Source organism: Bombina bombina, chromosome 7 (assembly GCF_027579735.1).
Source record: "Bombina bombina isolate aBomBom1 chromosome 7, aBomBom1.pri, whole genome shotgun sequence".
NCBI classification, from domain to species: Eukaryota; Metazoa; Chordata; class Amphibia; order Anura; family Bombinatoridae; genus Bombina; species Bombina bombina.
Genome location: NC_069505.1, coordinates 349346732 through 349368252, shown reverse-complemented (window position 1 = coordinate 349368252; position 21521 = coordinate 349346732). Strand labels below are relative to the sequence as shown.

The window sequence follows — 21521 nt, the reverse complement described above, 5'->3', positions numbered from 1 at the left end:
TAGGTGACTGGAATTCAGATTTAAGAATAATCTCTCTCTAAGCAAGTATAAGGAGAAAAAGGTTCAAATGTAAAAACAGATAAGGAGATCTTTTCTAACTTATCTGGGGTCCTAAATGGATATTAGTCATTTTATGTATGCATTTGCATTATATGCAACACAGCATTGCAAAAGATATCTCATTTAGATTACGAGTTTTGTCGGTAAAGACGTGCGGTTCTAACACTCAGTTTCAGCTCACCGCTCACCTACAAACAACGCTGGTATTACAGGTATTTTTCAACCCGGTGTTAGCCTCTAAAAAGTGAGCGAAGAGCAAAATTTAGCTCCATATCTCACCTCAATACCAGCGCTGCTTACGGTAGCAGTGAGCTGGCTAAATGTGCTTGTGCACGATTTCCCCTTAGGAAACAATGGGGCTGATTCGGCTGAAAAAAAAGTCTAACACCTGCAAAAAAGCAGCGTTCAGCTCCTAACGCAGCCCCATTGATTCCTATGGGGAAAGAAAATTTATGTCTACACCTAACACCCTAACATGAACCCCGAGTATAAACACCCCTAATCTTACACTTATTAACCCCCTAATCTGCCGCCCCCGCTATCGCTGACACCTGCATTATATTATTAACCCCTAATTTTCCGCTCCGGACACCGCCGCCACCTACATTATACTTATGAACCCCTAATCTACTGCCCCCAACATCGCCGCCACCTACATTATAGTTATTAACCCCTAATCTGCCGCCGCCAACGTCGCCGCACACTATAATAAAGTTATTAACTCCTAAACCTAAGTCTAAACCTAACCCTAACACCCCTCTAACTTAAATATAATTTAAATAAATCTAAATAAAATAACTACAATTAAATAAATTAATCCTATTTAAAACTAAATACTTACCTATAAAATAAACCCTATACTAGCTACAATATAACTAAAAGTTACATTGTAGCTATCTCAGGGTTTTTATTTTACAGGCAACTTTGTATTTATTTTAACTAGGTACAATAGTTATTAAATAGTTATTAACTATTTAATAACTACCTAGTTAAAATAAGTACACATTTACCTGTAAAATAAACCCTAACCTAAGTTACAATTACACCTAACACTACACTATCATTAAATTAATTATCTAAACTAAATACAATTAATTACAATTAAATTAAATAAACTAAAGTACGGAAAAAAAAACCCACTAAATTACAAAAAATAATAAAATAATTACAATTTTTTTAAACTTATTACACCTAATCTAATCTCCCTAATAAAATAAAAAAGCCCCCCAAAATAATAAAAAGCCCTACCCTATACTAAATTACAAATAGCCCTTAAAAGGGCCTTTTGCGGGGCATTGCCCCAAAGTAATCAGCTCTTTTACCTGTATAAAAAAAAATACAATACCCCCACAACATTAAAACCCTCCACCCACACACCCAACCCTACTCTAAAACCCACCCAATCCCCCCTTAATAAAACCTAATACTAACCCCCTGAAGATCACCCTACCTTGAGACGTCTTCACCCAACCGGGCAGAAGTGGTCCTCCAGAGGGGCAGAAGTCTTCATCCGATCCGGGCAGAAGAGGACCTCCAGACGGGCAGAAGTCTTCATCCAGGCAGCATCTTCTATCTTCATCCATCCGGAGCGGAGCGGGTCCATCTTCAAGCCAGCTGACGCGGAGCATTCTCTTCCAACGACATCCAAATGAAGAATGAAGGTTCCTTTAAATGACGTCATCCAAGATGGCAACCCTTGAATTAAGGTAGGAAAAATCCTATTGGCTGATGCAATCAGCCAATAGGATTGAGCTCACATTTTATAGGCTGATTGGAACAGCCAATAGAATGCAAGCTCAATCAAATGTTGGGGATGGCAGATTTAACTAGTGTTTGCGAGGCGGGAGTATGGCGGTTTAGGGGTTAATACATTTATTATAGTGGCGGCGATCTCCGGTTCGGCAGATTAGGTGTTAAAAATGTAATTATAGTGTTTGCGATGTGGGGGGGCCTCAGTTTAGGGGTTAATAGGTAGTTTATGGGTGTTAATGTACTTTTTAGCACTTTAGTTAAGAGTTTTATGTTACGGCGTTAGCCCATAAAACTCTTAACTACTGACTTTTAAATGCGGTAGGAGTCTTGACAGGAGAGGGTCTACCGCTCACTTCTTCCTAGACTCATAATACCGGTGTTAGGAAAATCCCTTTGAAAAGATAGGATACGCAATTGACGTAAGGGGATTTGCGGTATGCTCGAGTCGTGGAAAAAAAGTGAGTGGTACACCTGTACCTGCCAGACTCGTAATACCAGCGGGCATTAAAAAGCAGCGTTGGGACCTCTCAACGCTGCTTTTTATGGCTAACGCAAGACTCGTAATCTAGCCGATTATTTGTAAAACGTGGAATATAGACATACTGATTGTGTTATTCATTCACTAAAATCCAGGAGTTTTATATGGGTCACACAAATAATGCCTGTGCCAAATAAAAAGGTGGATCACAATCTTGAGCTTGTTTTCAATAGATAATACGATCTGAACTTTGTCAGTATGTTTTTCCAGTGATCAAAATCCTAAAATGCTGCAAATCTTACAATTTCCTAATCCAAAAGCCAAATGATCAGGGTTAATTACAAATTGGTGGTTTCATGGGTTTAACAATAACATTACAGATGGGCCTGTATGTTAATTGACCCTTTTAATAAAGTGTGGTGATGCGCAAATTATCCAGCATTGCTGTAAAACTGTAGAGATATGAAAGATATGCGTGTATGCCTTTGTAAGGGATTTGAACATGGCATTATCAGTATACTAGGCATCTATGTTTTTTGGGATAATTGAGAAGTAGTAACTATCTGTTTGGTGATGTTGCTTCCTAATAGGCATGGCCATTTGCGCATTTCTCCTTGTCAAACTGTGCAGAACCAGATCTTAGTGTGTTTTACTTTTACAAGAATAAATGTGGCTCCAAAAAGAGCTGAATGCCGCAAGTGGCTGCTTTCCTCACCATTCGGATCATAACAAATTATCTGAATGCCGATGCCTACTTCCTAATGTCATCCACTATGGTGGGGTTCATTTCAGTGACTTTTTCCCATAAGCAAAAACATTGTTACATTTTTGTTACTTTTGGGGTACTGGGTAATGAGTAAAAAAGGTGTTGTCCAGGGTTTCTTATGTCCTTTTAGCTGTAGAATAAGGGAAGTGAAAAATAGTTCTGTAAACGTGTCAAGTATCAAGAATTTGGAAAGGGATCAGCGACACAAATGGCGCATGGGAAGTATAGGATAAGTTTTAACCAAAACAATCATGAAAAAGGTGCTGTTGATATAAAAATGGCTAATTGTGATTGCAAAGACATTGAAAACAGTTCACCAGCGAACATTAACTTACCAATAATTATTATTGAAGGGACATGGGGGTCTATTTAACAAGGGCCGAATGGCCCCTGTTCCCCTTGTTTCCGCGCAAGCCTTCAGGCTCTCTTAGGCGGATAGCAATCCACCCGATCATGTACAATCGGGCTGATTGACACAGAATCTGCAGGGGGGGCGGTATTGCACCAGCAGTTCACAAAAACTGCTGGTGCAATGAGAAATGCTGACAGCATATGCTGTCTGCATTTATCGATGTACGGCGGACATGGTTCCCCCATAGACCCCATAAAACCCAATTTTTTTCTTTTTTGATTCGGATAAAGCATACCATTTTAAGCAACTTTTAAATTTACTTCTATTATCTAATTTGCTTCATTCTCTTGGTATGCTTTGTTGAAGAAGCAGTAATGCATTACTGGGAGTTAGTTAACGCATTGGGTGAGCCAATAGCATGAGACATATATGTGCAGCTCCTGAGCGTACATAGATTTCTTTTCAACAAGAAATACCAAGAGAACAAAACAAATGAGATAATAGAATTAAATTGGAAAGTTGTTTAATATCACATGCTTTATCTGGGTTTGGTTTCATGTCCCTTCAAACAATAGATTATGATTAAACCAAAAAAAATAAAAATGTAAAATTGAAATGGAGAGAAAGATTTCTCCTTACTGCATGTAGTGAATTGCATCAAAATTCATAAAACAGCATATATACAAAATAATAACTGTATATAAATAACAACTTACAGCTGCTGATGAGACAATATGGTTTTTTACCAATGCCAAGAGTTTGTGTTTTGCCTAAAAAGAAAACATTTATGTTACATATATATGACAATTCAGTTTTGTATTAATAAGCAAAGTAATGTTTATGTTGCTTTGGCTTGCAGTGATAACTTTTTAGCACAATGATTCTGATTTAATTAAAATATGGAAATCAGACTTAAACTTTTAGGGGTCAATTTATTATTGTGCAGATGGACATGATACGATGTAGTGTTTCATGTCCGCCGCACATCGATAAATGCCGTTTATTATTGCACCAGCAGTTCTTGTGAACTGTTTGTGCAATGCTGCCCCCTGCAGATTTGCGGCCAATCGGCCGCTAGCAGGGGGTGTCATATTCGATCAGGTTGATTTCTGTCCACTGCCTCAGAGCAGATGGACAGGTTATGGAGCAGCGGTCTTTAGACCACTAATTCATAACTTCTGTTTCGGGCGAGCCTGAAGGCTCGCCGGAAACACGGGGCATCAACCTCCATACAGAGCTTGATAAATTGACCTCTTATGATTTAGATCAGATCAGAGTGTAAAAAAAAATGTAAATTCTGTTATCAAATGCACACTATCCTCTTGATTGAAACCTCACTCTTTTCCATGACAGCATAGGTAGGGACGCGTGTCTTGATCACTTTGTCAGCAGTGTTTGCAATATATACATAATGCAAAGGCTCCTGAGCATATCGCAGTATTATATAATTATATATTATAATATATAATATAACTAATTGTAATTATATCATTTTTTTATGGGGGTGGGTTAAGTGCAATACATAACAGCATTAAAAAAGTTGGCATGACTTGAGACCTGAACTAAAGTGTTAGGGCTAGGAAGTTTAACAAAACACATGTAAAACTTATTAAAATAAAGTATTACACTTATACTTACATATATAGTTAAAAGCTACTAGCCCAGAATAAAAATAAAAGTAAGTAGTCCACTAGAAGTTAGGAAAAATCAATAAACATATGCAATGTATAATATTAATTACTCAAATATTCAGAAAGGGTTTAAATAAGATCAGGTATCAAGGTCATTAACTGGGAAGGGCTCAGAAGTATATATATATGTATGTGTATATTTTTGTGTAAAAATGTGTATAAATAGTTACATAGTTACATAGTAGATAAGGTTGAAAAAAAGACTGAAGTCCATCGAGTTCAACCTATACAAATCTAAAATACTTACAAAAAGCTCCAGTTAAGCTTAAATAACCCCATTAAAATGTGACCCATTTAATACTAGCAATCATATCCATGAATTTTGTTAGTATACAGAAACTTATCCAGACTATTTTTAAATGTATCTATGGTATTGGCATTCACTACCTCCTTTGGTAATGAGTTCCACAATTTTATTGCTCTCACAGTGAAAAAACGTTTCCGTTGCAGGAGATTAAATCTCCTTTCCTCCAACCTTAATTTATGACCTCTTGTCAGAAACAATTTTCTTGGAATAAACAGAGCTTCTGCCATCTCTGTATATGGGCCTTGAATATATTTATATAAAGTAATCATGTCACCTCTCAAGCGCCTTTTTTCTAAAGAAAACAGACCCAGTTTGGCTAGCCTCTCCTCATAGGTTAATTTCTCCAATCCCCTTATTAGCTTTGTGGCCCTTCTCTGAACTTTTTCTAGTTCTGCAATATCTTTTTTAGCAATTGGTCCCCAGAACTGCACTCCAAACTCAAGGTGAGGTCTTACCAGGGCTTTATATAATGACAGAATTATGCTTTCCTCCCTTGAATCAATACCTCTTTTAATACATGCTAGTATCTTATTAGCCTTTGAAGCCGCTGCCCTGCATTGTGCACCCATCTTTAGCTTGTTATCTATTACTACTCCCAAATCCCTTTCCTCCTGTGTTTGGCTAAGTCTTGTCCCATTTAAAAAATACGTAGCCTGCTTATTTTTACTTCCAAAATGTAGAACCTTGCATTTTTCCGTATTAAATCTCATTTTCCATTCACTTGCCCATAGTTCTAATTTTAGCAAATCCCTTTGTAAAGACAGTTCGTCCTGCTCTGACCTTATGACCTTACTTAACTTAGTATCATCTGCAAAAATAGAGATGTCGCTATTTAATCCTTGCTCCAAGTCATTTATAAAAATATTAAAAAGAACAGGGCCCAGTACTGATCCCTGGGGGACGCCACTGATTACCTTTGTCCAATCTGAGTATGATCCATTTACTACTACTCGTTGCTCCCTATCTTTTATCCAGTTATTTATCCATGAGCTAACATTTTCAGCTATTCCCAGTCCCTTAATTTTGTGCATTAATCTCTCATGTGGCACTGTATCAAATGCCTTTGCAAAATCTAAGTATATCACATCCACTGATTCCCCTTTATCTATATTTTGACTTACTTCCTCGTAGAATCTAATCAGATTAGTTTGACATGATCTATTTCTCCTAAAGCCATGCTGATTAGAACTCATAATCTTGTTTACACGAATATGCTCATCAATATAATCCCTTATAATCCCTTCAAATATCTTCCCCACTATTGATGTCAGACTAACTGGTCTATAGCTTCCTGGATCATCCCTGCTTCCCTTTTTGAAGAGTGGCACCACATCAGCTTTACGCCAATCCTGGGGTACCATGCCTGAGGATAATGAGTCTTGAAAAATTAAGAGTAAAGGTTTGTCTATAACAGTGCTAAGTTCCCTCAACACCCTTGGGTGTATTCCATCTGGGCCTGGAGTTTTATTTACCTTAATATTTTCCAGTTTTTTCCTGATATCCTCTAAACAAAACCCAGTTAGTGGTATGGACTGGCATGTTCTATTATGTTCAAAAGTATCATTCAATGGTTCTTCTCTTGTGTATACTGAAGAAAAAAACTGGTTTAGTACCTCAGCCTTCTCCCTGTCATTATTTATCATGCTACCCTCCACACATTTTAATGTACCTATATTATCCTTCTTAGATTTTTTGCTATTTATGTACTTAAAGAACCTTTTAGGGTTAGACTTAGAATCCTTAGCAATTAATTTTTCATTTTCAATTTTGGCTAATTTGATTGCTTTTTTGCATGCTTTGTTACATTCCTTATAAATATTGTATGCTGAGTCTGTACTATTTTCTTTTAATAATTTAAATGCCCTACGTTTTTTCCTAATTTCTCTTAACACATTTTTATTTAGCCATAATGGCTTTGTTTTTTTATTTTTACTTTTATAACCATATGGTATGTGTTGATATGTATATTTATTTAACACATTTTTAAATATTATCCATTTATTCTCTGTATTTTTATTAGAAAATACATTGTCCCAATTTATATTATTTAATGATTTCCTTAAATCGTTGAATTTTGCTTTCTTGAAATTAAAAGTCTTAGTTAAGCCTTTAAAACACTGCATTTGAAAATAGATTTCAAATGTGACCATGTTATGATCACTGTTACCCAAATGTTCTTTAACTTCTATGTTTGATATTATATCTGTATTGTTTGATAGCACTAAATCCAAATGTGTTTATATGTTTACCCAGTCAAACACCTAGACAAATAAATTATCCATTTTAAACAAATGTAATGCTTTTTGTTGTTGTTTTTTTTTTCTCAATATAAATACTTCAAATACTTTTGTCCTTTATTTAGAAGAAAATGTTTTTTTGTGTGGGCGCGCAAAAAATAACCAGCCATTATAAGCTGCACTCCAAAAATTAACTAGAGATCAGATAAGAGAATCCAAGTTTTTTATTGAAAAAAGTAGCTTTTTTTTTTCTTTAAATAAAAAACAACTGCACATAGCAGTTTTTAGGGGTTAAAGTTGGCAAGTTTTGTAAGAAAACATACAGAAAAATGCCTTTATATTGCTGTGTGTTCCCTGAAAATAAATATGTATATGCTTTTCACATTGGAGCCTATGGAAGCTGCTCTAGTCGGGTTAGCGCACATGAAGAATTGTCACCTTTAATGTGCATTATTGAAATATTAAATATAAACTATAAAAAATGTATTTAAATTATTATACATTCTGTAAAAAATATACTCTATGGATTATTTACAATATTTTACAGTATGTATAATAATTTTAAATATTTGTTGTTAATATTTTTAATAGCTTATATGTAATATTTCAGTAACGCATATTAAAGACAGCGATTCTTCATGTGCTCTAACCCGACCGTGTTACTCCTAAATTGCAAACCACAAAGCACATTATGCATATTTTAAATTTTAATGTTCTTCACATAGAAAATAATGTACTTTATTATTAAATATATATTTCTAAATATATATATATATATGATACCGTTCATGTAAAATACATATCCATACCTATATATCTATAGGAATAGATATACAGGTATAGGTATATATACCTGTAGATATATAAAGAAATATGTATTTACAATAAAAAGTACATTGTTTTGTATGTGAAGAACATTGGAATGTGATGTTTCATAATTCATGTCAAGTTTAGCGCACTTGAATAAATGTGATTAGATTAGTGTGTGAGTATGGGTGTTTATATTGTATATATGTCTAAATATGTGCGTGTGTGTGTATATACATGTGTATTTATATGTTTATATGTGTAAATATGTATATTTATATGAATACACATAAATACATATATACACATAAATACATATATACACACACATACATTTTATATATATATATATATATATATATATATATACATATATATATATATATACACACAGTATATATACACATACACACAGTATATATACACATACACACATATATATATTTATACACATACATACTTTTGAGCCCTTTCCAATCAAATACCTATTAATTAAATTTAATTTGTATTATTTTTTTTCTATGTTTATTTATTATTTAAAATTCCAATAATCTTCACTTAGAAGAATACACCCACACATATATATATATATATATATATATATATATATACATACACTGTATATATACACATACACACGTATATATTTATACACATACATACTTTTGAGCCCTTTCCAATCAAATACCTTTTAATTAAATTTAATTTGTATGATTGCTTTACTATGTTTATTTATTATTTAATATTCCAATAATCTTCACTTAGAAGAATACACCCCCATATATATATATATATATATATATATATATATATATATATATATATACACTATATATTCATAAAGATAAATAGGTATAGATACATATTTTTACAAACAAAAACATTTATATATATATATATATATATATATATATAAATAATAAGTTCTATGTGAAGAAAATTGGAATGTTAAATTTTCATAATTACCTTCGGCTTTAGCGTTGTTCATCTAATGCGGTGTCAGGTTAGCATGCAAGCAATAAATGTTAGGATTGTTTTTTAAAACATGCTCCATTAAAGTCTATGGGGAGAACAAAATAATGTGGTCACTATATCCGAAGTCCAGATGTCAGGGGATATTGGTTTTAGCTTGCGCACACAAATTTTACTTTAAATTTCTAATACGAGCGCTAACCCGCCAGACTTAAAAGATTACTTGTAGCAAAGTTTGAGCATGAGCAAAAGAAAAATGTGTGCGCCACTTGAGATCTAGCCCTGACTTTGGAGCGTGGCTACCTAACTAGAGTGCTAGGAACATTATTATTCATCTCTGGGAGGGTTTCAGTTTTTTTTATACGGCTAAACACCATCACTTCTTATGGAGGTGATCCTTGGGAACAAGGAGGGGGGAATGCCTATGGGGAGGAGTGTGAAGCCTTGACTTCAGCAACAAATAGATGCAGGTTACCCAAAGTTGTTTAGTGGCGTGGGATAAGGGTTGTGTTTTCATAACCTATTTATCCTCTACGTTTGTAGTGATATATCTGTTCAATTATTTTTTTCAAGAGTACTTGTCTACAAACTTGTATATCTTGCTTTAATAATCTTTTAAAGCAAGTTAAAGTCTATAAATAAAAAAAAGGACTGGTGGACTTGCTTTAGTACCCAACTGATAAGTGACTTCAGTTTACCTGAGTGAAAAGAAAGATTAGCCTCCCATCTCTTAATGCATCCACAGCTTTGTTAGTTGGAACAAACACTGTAAAAGATCCTGGATTATTTAATATTGGGGGAAGCCCACAGTTCTGCAAATACAAAAAGTAAATAAATAAATCAATGAATCAATAAAACCAATTAAATCTAGCTAAATTAATTTTCAATTTGGACATGTATCCATGACAGTAAGGTATTTTTAGTCTCATGAAAAGAAATTATGTAGCACCATGTAAAATATACAAATATCTCTAAATCTGTCATGACTCAATGAATGAAGTAAAACATTCATCATCCGCCTTATCTTTTTATACATATTATGGTTCAAAGTGTTCATGAAGTTGGAGGTACAAGTTTAAGTATGAGTCATTTTTTACTAGGTTTGTTATAATTACAAAACTAGGGATTCCCCAGTTTATTTATTCCCCTCCTACTAAACATATGCTTCACAAAAATATACCACCTGCCAAATAATCACATCAATTAAATGTTTGCTCTTAAACACAATTGTGTTTACAAAAAAGTCAATTTACTTAGACTCAACATAATATCACAATCAGTACTGAAAGGCATATTCCTATTTGCACTAGGAAAAAACACCAGAGGTTTTTTGACACCTCCCTTTCCACTATATATAACTTTTCTCTTTCTCCCTTCTTCAGTTCAGGTAAACCCTGTAACATGGATTTGAGAGATAGACAGGCGGGGGTAAAATTTGTCCTAAACCATGCCAAGACATACAACACATACATACAGGAGAGTCTTCATGTGATATTGCTTAAAGTTTAAAGGAACAAATTATATTTCAGCACAAGGTTCACTACACCTAGGCTACGATGAAGCCAAATACATAGGAAGTCAAAAGATTCTGGGGTCGTTACTGCATTTACTATAAAAACAACTCAAGGAACTCTGCTCTGAGCAGGCGGACAGACATCGCTGGAAATCAACCTGATCGAGTACGATCGGGTTGATTGACACCTCCCTGCTGGCGGCCGATTGGCCGCGAGTCTGCAGGGGGCGGCGTTGCACCAGCTGCTCTTGTGGTGCAATGCTGAATACGGAGAGCGTATTGCTCTCCGTATTCAGCGAGGTCTGGCGGACCTGATCCGCACTGTCGGATTAGGTCCGCCAGACCTTGATAAATAGAGGCCATAGTCTGGAGGTATGTTTTGGGTCTTGTTGTAAGATGTACCCCTGACTTTCAAGGGGTATAATGGTCTATCTGTCTTCTTTTGTTAATTGCTATTTTCTCGCCATTATGTTAAGAAATTCACTAGTTCATGCAGTACAAAACTGCCCACATAATGCTTAAGAGGGTATAGTAACACAATCTGTTCAACACTGTTTTTATACAGACAGAGGGTTTCTCAGTAATCAACAAATGTTGGGACACCTGTAATTGTTTTCACCAACTTTCAAAGCCTAATTTACTTCCATTACTGCAGCACAGCTAAAGTTGTTAACCCATTACTTGTTACCTAAAAAAGGCCCTTGTTTATAACTTTGAAATGAACATTATTTTTGGTAAACTATAAACTTGTTTCTTTAACCTCTGGCAGTTTACTTCTTACCTTTCTCACATTTCAGGTTATACACAGTACTTGAAATGCTTACATTTCAACAAATGGAAAAATGGAGGTGTTCTAAAACTTTTGACTAGTGGTTTATACAGTCTGAAAAACATCTACAGTTTACATTAAAATTGTTATCGTTTAAAAAGATAGATAACGCCTTTACTACCAAATCCCCAGCTTTGCACAACCAACATTGTTATATTAATATACTTTATAACATTTAAACCTCTAAATGTCTGCCTATTTCTAAGTCACTACAGACAGCCTCTTATCACATGATTTTTTATTAGCTTTTCACAATAAGAGACTGCTAATTAATGTGGGCCATATAGATAACATTGTGCTCATGCCCGTGGAGTTGTGCAAGACACAGCATTATTGGCTAAACTGCAAGTCAATAGATAATAAATAAAATGTCATGTGATCAGGAAGCTGTCAGAAGAGGCTTAGATACAAGATAATAACAGAGTTAAAAGGCTGTGCAAAACTGGAGAATGGGTAATAAAGGGATTATCTATCTTTCTAAACAATAAACATTTTGGAGTAGACTGTCCCTTTAATTATATACAGCTCTAGCTCCTATTACCAGCCACATTATCACAAGAATTTATATCTGTAATTATAAATAGTAACTCTCATAAACTTACCTCAAGCATTGTTTCAAATCTGTTAAACTCTTCTCTTTTAGCAAGAATGTCACCAATGGTCATCTGAATAAGGAAAAAACAAATGAAACACATATTTATTAAAGCAAAATGTTTTTGTTTATCAAATATTTTTTCATGTTAAGAATAACAAAAGGATTTTAGTCACTAGAAAGAAATAAAAACCGTATATGTGATATCTCATATGCACAGTCACCTTTGTCTGTAGAGGGTCACATTGGAAAAGCCCCTATTATATTTAAGGGACAAAAATGACTGGCTCCCTTTTAAAATATGGGGAATTACACTTTGTTCTGACATTGTTTTTAACTTATGCTCTTGATAAAGGCTATTTTTAGCCGAAACGCGTTGAGCTGTACGTTGAATAAATCCTTGAAGCTGCTGCACTTCACTGACGAGGCCCACACTAGGCCGAAACGTATGTCTGGGATTTTGCTGTTTCTCTTGTTCAGAGAAGGATTGCCTGGTATTTCGTGGGCTGGACTGTACTGTTAAGTCAGGATCAGACTGGTATGCTACAGCAAAGTTCTTCTCTGTGAAAGGCACATGTTGAGCAAAAAGAGGCTGCTTCTTAGGTGGTAACTAGCCATAGAACAAGCTATTATGCTACTGTTCGTTCCCAGATTGAGCGCTTCTCTCTTTTTATTTATGAAGATTCATATCACACCTGCTTAAATTGTCAATTAAGCACTAAGTTTTAGTTTGACAATGCTGCCATTAAAAGTCCACTATTATGCTTTTGTTGAGTATGCAATTCTACTAAATTTAAAGCGAAAGTACACTGTATTTTTTTTTGCTATTAATGTATTTTCAATGACTTGTTATACCAACTGCAGAGTATAGAATGTATGAGAAATCGCATTTTCAAGTGTATTTGTGTAAATGAAGCAGCTGGTTTTATGCTTTTAAACCACAGCCTATTGCAATAAGTTGAGCTTCAGGGAATATCATATCTCATTATGTTATTACTTTGTGTACATACACTGGCTTCCTTATCTTATATTTGTCTGGAAAACTAAAGTTCAATACATAGGGGCCGATTTATCAAAGCGTCAATCTCGGTTCGTTCGCTGGAGTCAATACGCTTGCCAGACATCGCTGCCGCAAATCCACATACAATGCCCTTATTTATTGAAAAGTACGTCAAAAACACACGCGTCAAGTACGGAGCAATGAGCATCGGACTGTTGACAAATAAGAGTCACCGATGTTGCGGATATTCCGTTTTTTCCAACTTTATTTATACCATATCATTAGTGTCCATGAACAAGCACATTTCTCTAAAGCTAATCTTTTATTTTTCATCTGTTAAAGGGACATTAAACACTAAATACATGCTAGATAGAATGATGCATTCAAATAAAAGATTAGTCCATGACTAACATGTAGATGTATTTTTTAAAGTTTCATTAGTTGTTTTAAAAGTGACAAAATAAGTGTAAAGTTTTAGTGTCTATAAAACACTGGGAGCTGCCATGTTGTAACTTGTGTTACCTTCTCTGCTGTGACCAATTAGGGACAGTTATACATAGGTCACTAGAGTGTGCAGCCAATGGTTGTGCTGGATTTAACAGTGTTCTGCACTTCCATTTCTAACAGGAACTGAAAAGCTCACAATTTCAGAATGGAATTACAGGCAAAGAGGACAAAATAAATAATGAAAGTATATTGCAGAGTTGTTTTATATATACAATTTATCATTTTATATTACCATCTCAAAGTGTTTAATGTCCCTTTAATGTCCAAGAAATAGCTAGATTTATACCTGAACAAACAATAATATCTCATTGTTTTATTTATTTGTTATACAAAAAATCTGATGTGATATTTTCACATTAATTAATGTGTATTTGTATTTCTAGAAATCATGATATGACTATCTCATGTTTTTTTCTTTTTTTAAAATGATTGTTATTGCTAGAATTTGTACATGTATCTTTGTACATATGTATATATATATATATATATATATATATATATATATATGTGTGTTATGTTAGAATTATTTTCCAAACATATTAACATGTCCCTAAATTTTATTTTTTTCTAAACAATGTTGTCTGTCATATCTCTGTGTTTATTTATACAACTATATGTATATAGTGTAAATATATTATTATTCTGAGCAAGAATAATATGCGAATATAACATGTAATCATGGTAACATATGTATTTATTTGCAATCAATGGATATTTTAAGAGCTGGGCCAGTTTTCTCTCTGCACCTGTGTAACCCTTCCTGATTGCAGTCTAGTTTTAAACACCACCCCTACACAGGTATTATAAAATGGGCTGGCATATAAGATGACATTTCGTAATGAAAATGAAATTCAAGAGAAGGAAGAAAAACCCTGAAAATATCACGACAGTAAAGAGGTGATTTTAATTTCTGCTGTATCTGATTCCTGACAGCCTAATGTTAGGTGGACTATCCCTTTGAGCTATCATTTTAAGATTATATTGAATCAAACATCAATCGATTTTTAAAATCATTGTCAAAAATATTACACTGTGTGTCCTTATGTCATCATCAATGTTTAACTTTAATACTAATTTCACATATACATACTTTCAAAGTATAATACACAATGTAAGAAATGGCACTTACAAGTTCTGATGAGTGATCAATGACACAAGTATCAAGCAATTTGATTTGTTAGTGATAGTATATAATGTATATTTAAATCAGATTGGCTGATGTCGAAAATCATGTGATTATGCATTTCCCAATCAAAAGTAATGGAAAATGTCACTAGTTTGTGGGTTATTTAGGAGTTCGAGTATTGCGTCTAATTTGGTGCGAAGTATTGCGTCAAATTTGGTGCGAAATGCAGTGGGACTTGTATTAAATGCGTTAAACATGGTGAAATTAGATTGATCAAAAAAAGGAAGTTAGATATAGTATGTAATGTATCTATTTCATTTTTATCCCTATATCTACTAGTCCTCCTGCCAGACAGACATTACCTGTCATTAAAACTACTTTTGAAATGAATCTGATACTGAACATGCGTCTTTGTTGTCTGTGTGATTTAGAAAGAGTATACAATTGTAATCAACTTTCTAATTTACATAAATATGTAATAAGCTTCATTCTCTTGCAGCATCTAACATAACCTTTCTGGGTTTTCAGACTCCCATTGATTTCTATGGCATTCGCGGCCTCAAGGGTGGAAGTTTGAACAATAGGTACGCTGCGGAGGAAAAGACGCGAGCGTACCTGTTAAATGTTTGATAAATTGGAAAGAGGGTCAAATAGAGTCGAATGTGAATTCTAAACATCTGGAATGACGCAAGCATCGTTCTGCGTCGGAATGAGATCGCGGGAGCGTACATTACATCACACATTTTAACATTTGACGATGGTGATGCTTTGTTAATTACAGCGGATTAAATTTGCATCAAATATGACACAAGATTCAAGCGGATTCCATCTTATTATCAGTTGAAGCTTTGATAAATCGGCCCCATAGAGAGAACAATGGAAAATAATCATGTTATTACTTAACTATCCTGCACCCCACTGGGAGTGTCATTTCTTCTGCTGGCTGTGTTTACTTAGGCTATTCAATAGCTGAGACTCTAGTATCAAAACTTTCAGTATAGGTTGGGATACCACAAGCTAAATCAGCTATTTCAAAGGCCAAAATAGGGGTAAAGGAGCTACTTGTAAACAATTTATTACACTCCAGCAGGTAAAATGAGTTATTAGGAACAATTTAAATTGGAGGAACTTTTTAGATGAACTGCCCCTTTTATGGTCTTTTAAAGGAATAAAGTTTCTGTCTGCCTCTATCAGGAGCTACTTGGAGAGAAATCAACTGAAGTGGAGCTAGATAACCCAGGCAATGTAAAGGTTACCTGCTTTGTATAAACAGCAGAAGCAGAACCAAAAGTAGAGGTCAGTGATCACACAGATGTACAGATGCAGTGAAAAAAAAACATCCTTTAATTTTGCGCTTAGCTGAGAGATCTAGAATAGCATGCATATGCACTAGGGCCCTGACGATCAAAACATTGTCAGACCCACAAGAAATTGCTTTTTTGGCCTTGCCAATCTCGCAATCCATGGGACTGTTGATATATTCAAAGAAAGTGGGCTGACCCTTCTTGTTTTGATAAGTGGTAATGTGTCTTCCATAGGAAATAATAGGGATCACAGTTTCGGCAAAAGTCTGACAACATCTCGGCAGGGGGGGGGGGGGCTGTATTTAAAGTATGTTTACACACCATAGAGAGTGCACTCACTAAAACAAAAAATGTTTCTGTGTAGTGACACAATGGAAATTCTCGCCACTGAAAAGCTGGAGAGACAGATATGGCCAAAAATGTGTAACATGGAGGGCAGTGTTGAATACTGGAAACTCACGGTGATGTTTCACCATTAAAATACAGGTTACTCCCATGGAACACTCATGAATCTCCCACGGAACGACTATATGTTTATATCTGCGATCTACCTTGCTAATGAAGAAAAAACAACTTACTAATAAACCTATAGGAGCTGTAGGGATAGATGTATATACAATGATTTATGTTTGTGTATTTTATTGTATAATGCAATAATGTGTCTTTAAAGTATTGTTGTGATTTAAAAAATGTTTTTTTTTCTTTTTGAGTTTTTTTTTCTTTTTTAGGCAGATTTCTTGATATTAATATGTAATAGAAGACATTAGCCACAGACTTTCTAGTTTTACATAATTGCATTTTTCTTAACACTGCAAAGACGAGGAGCCACTGCCATCATATTGTTGTTTACTGGTGTTAGGTGTTTTTTTTATGTTGTGATGTTGTTGTTCACTGGTGTTAGGTGTTTATTTCTGTATTTTTTTATGTTGATGTTTACTGGTGTTAGTTTGTTTATGCTGTGATGTTGTTTTCTGGTGTAAGGTGTTTGATTATGTTGTGATGTTGTTGTTTTCTGGTGTTAGGAGTTTCTTTATGTTGTGATGTTGTTTTCTGGTGTTAGGTGCTTCTTTATGTTGTTTTCTGGTGTTAGGTGCTTCTTTATGTTGTGATGTTGTTGTTTTCTGGTGTTAGGTGTTTATTTATGTTGCAATATTGTTGTTTACTGGTGTTAGGAGTTTGTTTCTTTATGTTGCAATGTTGTTGTTTACTGTTTTTTGTTTCTGTATTTTGTGATGTTTACAGACGTTAGGTATTTGTTTCTGTATTCTGTGTGATGTTGCCTTTATCTTTAGCATATTTGTTTTTATGTTGTTGCTTATTTATAGAAAATTTATTTTTCAGGGGGCCTTTTTTATTTTTTAGCGTTTTTTTATCTTTACAACTATACTGTTCTGTTTAATTTAAGGGGTCTTAGGTTAGTGGTCTTTGGGGATTAGCAGTTAGGGGAATAATAGTGGGACTATGTTGCAGTGGGGATTACAGGACTTTAAGGGTTAATAGTGTAGTACGGTCAGGTTGCGTTTTTCCTTCATGATTCAGATAGAGCATGCAATTTTAGGCAACTTTCTAATTTGCTCCTATTATCAATTTTTCATTGTTCTTTTGGTATCTTTATTTGAAAAGCAGGAATGTATAAGCTTAGGAATCGGCCCATTTTTGGTTCAGCACCTGGGTAGCGCTTGCTGATTGGTGGCTAAATGCCCCTGCACTCTCTGCAAAACATTGTGGTGCAATGACAGCAGACCTGTGTGCTGTTAATTGTAACTTTTTAATTTTTTTTACCATAACAATTTTTTGTACCTGCCACAGAAGACCACTTTAGTATTCTGTGGCTGCCAAGGAGTAAATGGAAAGCAGAGTAGAAGGAAGATGCTAAGGCTTAACCTCTGTGTATGTTTGCAAATATATAGTATGTATATGTAAATATATATTTTTATTTTATTGATTTGACATCTAACATTAAAGTGTATAGATAACCTTTCTCTTACTAAATTTGTTGGGAGGAGTTGAAGGGATTTGTTGGGAGGGGTTGAAGGGGCCCCTAACCTTTCTTTGCCCAGGGGCCTCATGGGATGTTAGTCTGCCCCTGTGCACAGGAACTGATAGGTCTGTATTTTATTATGCACAATATAATTATTATTTTATTTTATATATATATTGTGGCAGAGTATAGCTCTATGTAATCAGTACTGTTTATTTAAGGTGAGAAGTTTATGACTCAGAGGAAGTAAGCAGTAGAGCACTGGAGATTTGAGATCTGAGTGATTGATATCATACACAGGTTTGAGAGACACAAACACACACACACACATATATATATATATATATAAATATTGCGGGTAAAGTAAAAAATTGGGTAATCGTAGCATTACCCGGGTAATCCTAGGATAACCCAAGCAGCTCTGGGTAAAGTCTGAAGTAACATCATGGGGTAGATTGATTATGCTTCAGGCTTGTTGAAAGTTAAGAAGCAGCGGTCATAAGACAGCTGCTCCTTAACTGATCCGCCACCTCGGGATGATTGACACCCCCTGCTGTCAGCCGATCGGCCGCGAATGTGCAGGGGGCGGTATTGCACAAGCATTTCACCAGAAATGCTTCTGCAATGACAAATGCCAACAGCGTATGCTGTCGGCATTTAGCAATGCCGCGGTGTACATGTTCGCCACACTGAATCATGTATGTCTGACATTTCATAAATCTACCCCCATAAATATACTCAGAGTGCTGTGGGTAAAGCCCAAAGTAACATCATAAATCTACTCAGAGTAGTCACTGCATCAAACATATATACAATGCACTGTAATTCCCACATCTTCTATATATTTGATTTAAAAATAAAAAATACCTGTTTTTTTAGCCCATTTCAAAGACAAATACATTTATCAAACATATATACGATGCACTTTAATTTCCCACATCTTCACTATCTTTTTTGCCTCCGCCTGGTTGGTTCAAGGGGGTCGAAGCCCCCCTTGTAAACCTCATTCCCCAAGGTTCAATTGGGGTGGATGCCAGAGGATTGGTGGAGCGCATTCCTTTAACTCCCCAGGCAGAGGCAAAAAAAAAATAGTGTAGATTGGGAATTACATTACTTTGGGCTTTACACAGATTACCCGGATTTCTGACATATATATATAAGATATATAAGAGTGTGGTGTGTGTAATGTGTGTGTTGTAAGAGAGTGTGTGTAGTGTGTGTAATGTGTGTGTTGTATGAGAGTGTGTGTAGTGTGTGTGTTATATGAGAGTGAGTGTGTTATATGAGAGTAAGGGTATGTGTGTGTTTGTTGTTTGAAAGTGGAGTGTGTGTGTTATATGAGAGTGTGTGTTGTATGTGAATGTGTCTGTGTTGTATGAGAGTGTGTGTTGTGTGAGAGTGGGGTATGTGTACTGTTATTCTAGAGTGTGTGGTGTGTGTGTGTGTGTTATATGGGAGTATGTGTTTTATGAAAGTGTGTGTGGTGTGTGTATTATATGAGAGTGTGTGTAGTGTGTATGTGTGTGTGTGTGTGTGTGTGTGTGTGTGTGTATGAGAGTGTGGTTTGTGTTATTACCTTTTATAACACTTTCAAGTGTGACTACAATCAGGAATAAAGTAAGCACACATTTTAGTCACTTTGCCAAAAATTGCAGCTAACGTATTGTATATTAATTTAGAAATTGTCAAACTAAGCTTAAAAATAGGGTTGCAAAGGTATGTGGTATCTCATTCAGCCATCCAGTCAGTCAAATCATATAAAATAATGTGCATGGTTATATTTATTATGTCACAACAGCATTACATATAGTATAGTAATTTACCTTTGTGTTTCCATAATTTTCCTTTGAGTCCACCTTAATGACTTTATTAATAATATGAATGACCCCGTTGGATGCTGGTTGATTAGCTTTCAAAATCTGGTAAAATTTGCCATCTTTAGTCTTAAAGACCTAAGAACACATTTTTGTTAGATACATATTGGGTATAATTTTTTAAGGCAATATCAATTAAATGTTACATTTTTATAAATGCAAACTTTAATACGTAATATTCAGGTTGAAAAAGACTTAAAAACATAAAATTCAAACCTATTTAGATTTTCCTAGATCCAAGATAAATTTGATGAAGGCAAACAAAAAAAGCCAAATTAATTACAAATTAATTTTGACATGGGGAAGAATATGTTCCTTTCTATAATGTAATGCTTACCTGATAAATTATTTTCTTTGGAATGATGATGCTCCACAGTCCTCCATAACATATGATATATATTTCCTGCCACTAGGAGGAGGTCAAAAACCCATACAAAGGCATTTAAACCCTCCCACCTCTCTCTTAGTTTCACGTATAGCCCAGTAGAGAACAGGAAAAGAAAGGTAGGAAAGGCAAAAGAGGTGTCAGAACTGTTGCACAATAAAATGTGGGGGGCCTGTGGAACATCACCATTCCAAACATCATCATTTTGTTTTCTTTCGTAAAATTATGATGGTCTAAAGTCCTTCATAACATATGAGATTAATACCCAAGAATATGGTCTATGTTATGGACAGGCTGAGAAAAAAGAGAAGGAACAACAATTTCTTGATTGATGTTCCATCAGTAGAAACCAACTTTGGAAGAAAATCATATTTGGTATGCAGTACAGCCTAGAAGAAGAGATAGCTAACAAAAAAACAGTTTCCAAGACAACAGTTTAATGTCAATGGAGTGCATTGGTTCAAAGGGAGGACCCTGAAGAACTGAAAGAACTAGGTTCAAATTCCAGGGAGGAAAAATGTGTCTTACAACTGGCCTAATTCTAACTAACGACTGGACAAAGGTCTGAACATCAGGAAGTTTAGACAACTTCCTATGAAAAAGAACAGATAAAGCTGACATTTGACATTTCAGGGAACTAGCTGATAAACCCTGGTCAAGGCCAACCTGCCAGAACTGAAGAATTATCGGAATCCAAAAGGAACACCAAGAAAATTCCTTAGAGGAGCACCACACAAAATATGTATTCCAAATCTTGTGTTAATCCTTTGAGTCACAGGTTTTTTAGCCTGTATCAGAGTAACCATCACAGAGTCAGAGCATCCTCTATGTCTCAAAACCAGGCGTTCAACCTCCATGCCATCAGGATTTAAGATCCTGATGGAAAAGAGGACCTTGTAATAACATGTCTTGTCTCAGAGGAAGTCGCCATGGAGGCGTTGATGACATCTGTACTAGGTCCGCATACCATGTCCTGCGGGACCAGGCT

At 35.0% G+C, this 21521-nt stretch overlaps 1 protein-coding gene across 1 annotated transcript in view; it reads right to left on the bottom strand.

The window, feature by feature from the left end:
- The window catches only part of STAB1 (stabilin 1), a 1127460-nt gene that overhangs the window by 767914 nt on the left and 338025 nt on the right, over positions 1-21521 (bottom strand). Inside the window, exons 13-16 of the mRNA XM_053721023.1 lie at positions 20098-20226; positions 12367-12429; positions 10121-10234; positions 4125-4178 (exon numbers count right to left, since the gene is read on the bottom strand). Coding sequence (XP_053576998.1) covers positions 4125-4178; positions 10121-10234; positions 12367-12429; positions 20098-20226 — 360 coding nt within the window. The remainder of the gene's footprint in view (positions 1-4124; positions 4179-10120; positions 10235-12366; positions 12430-20097; positions 20227-21521) is intronic.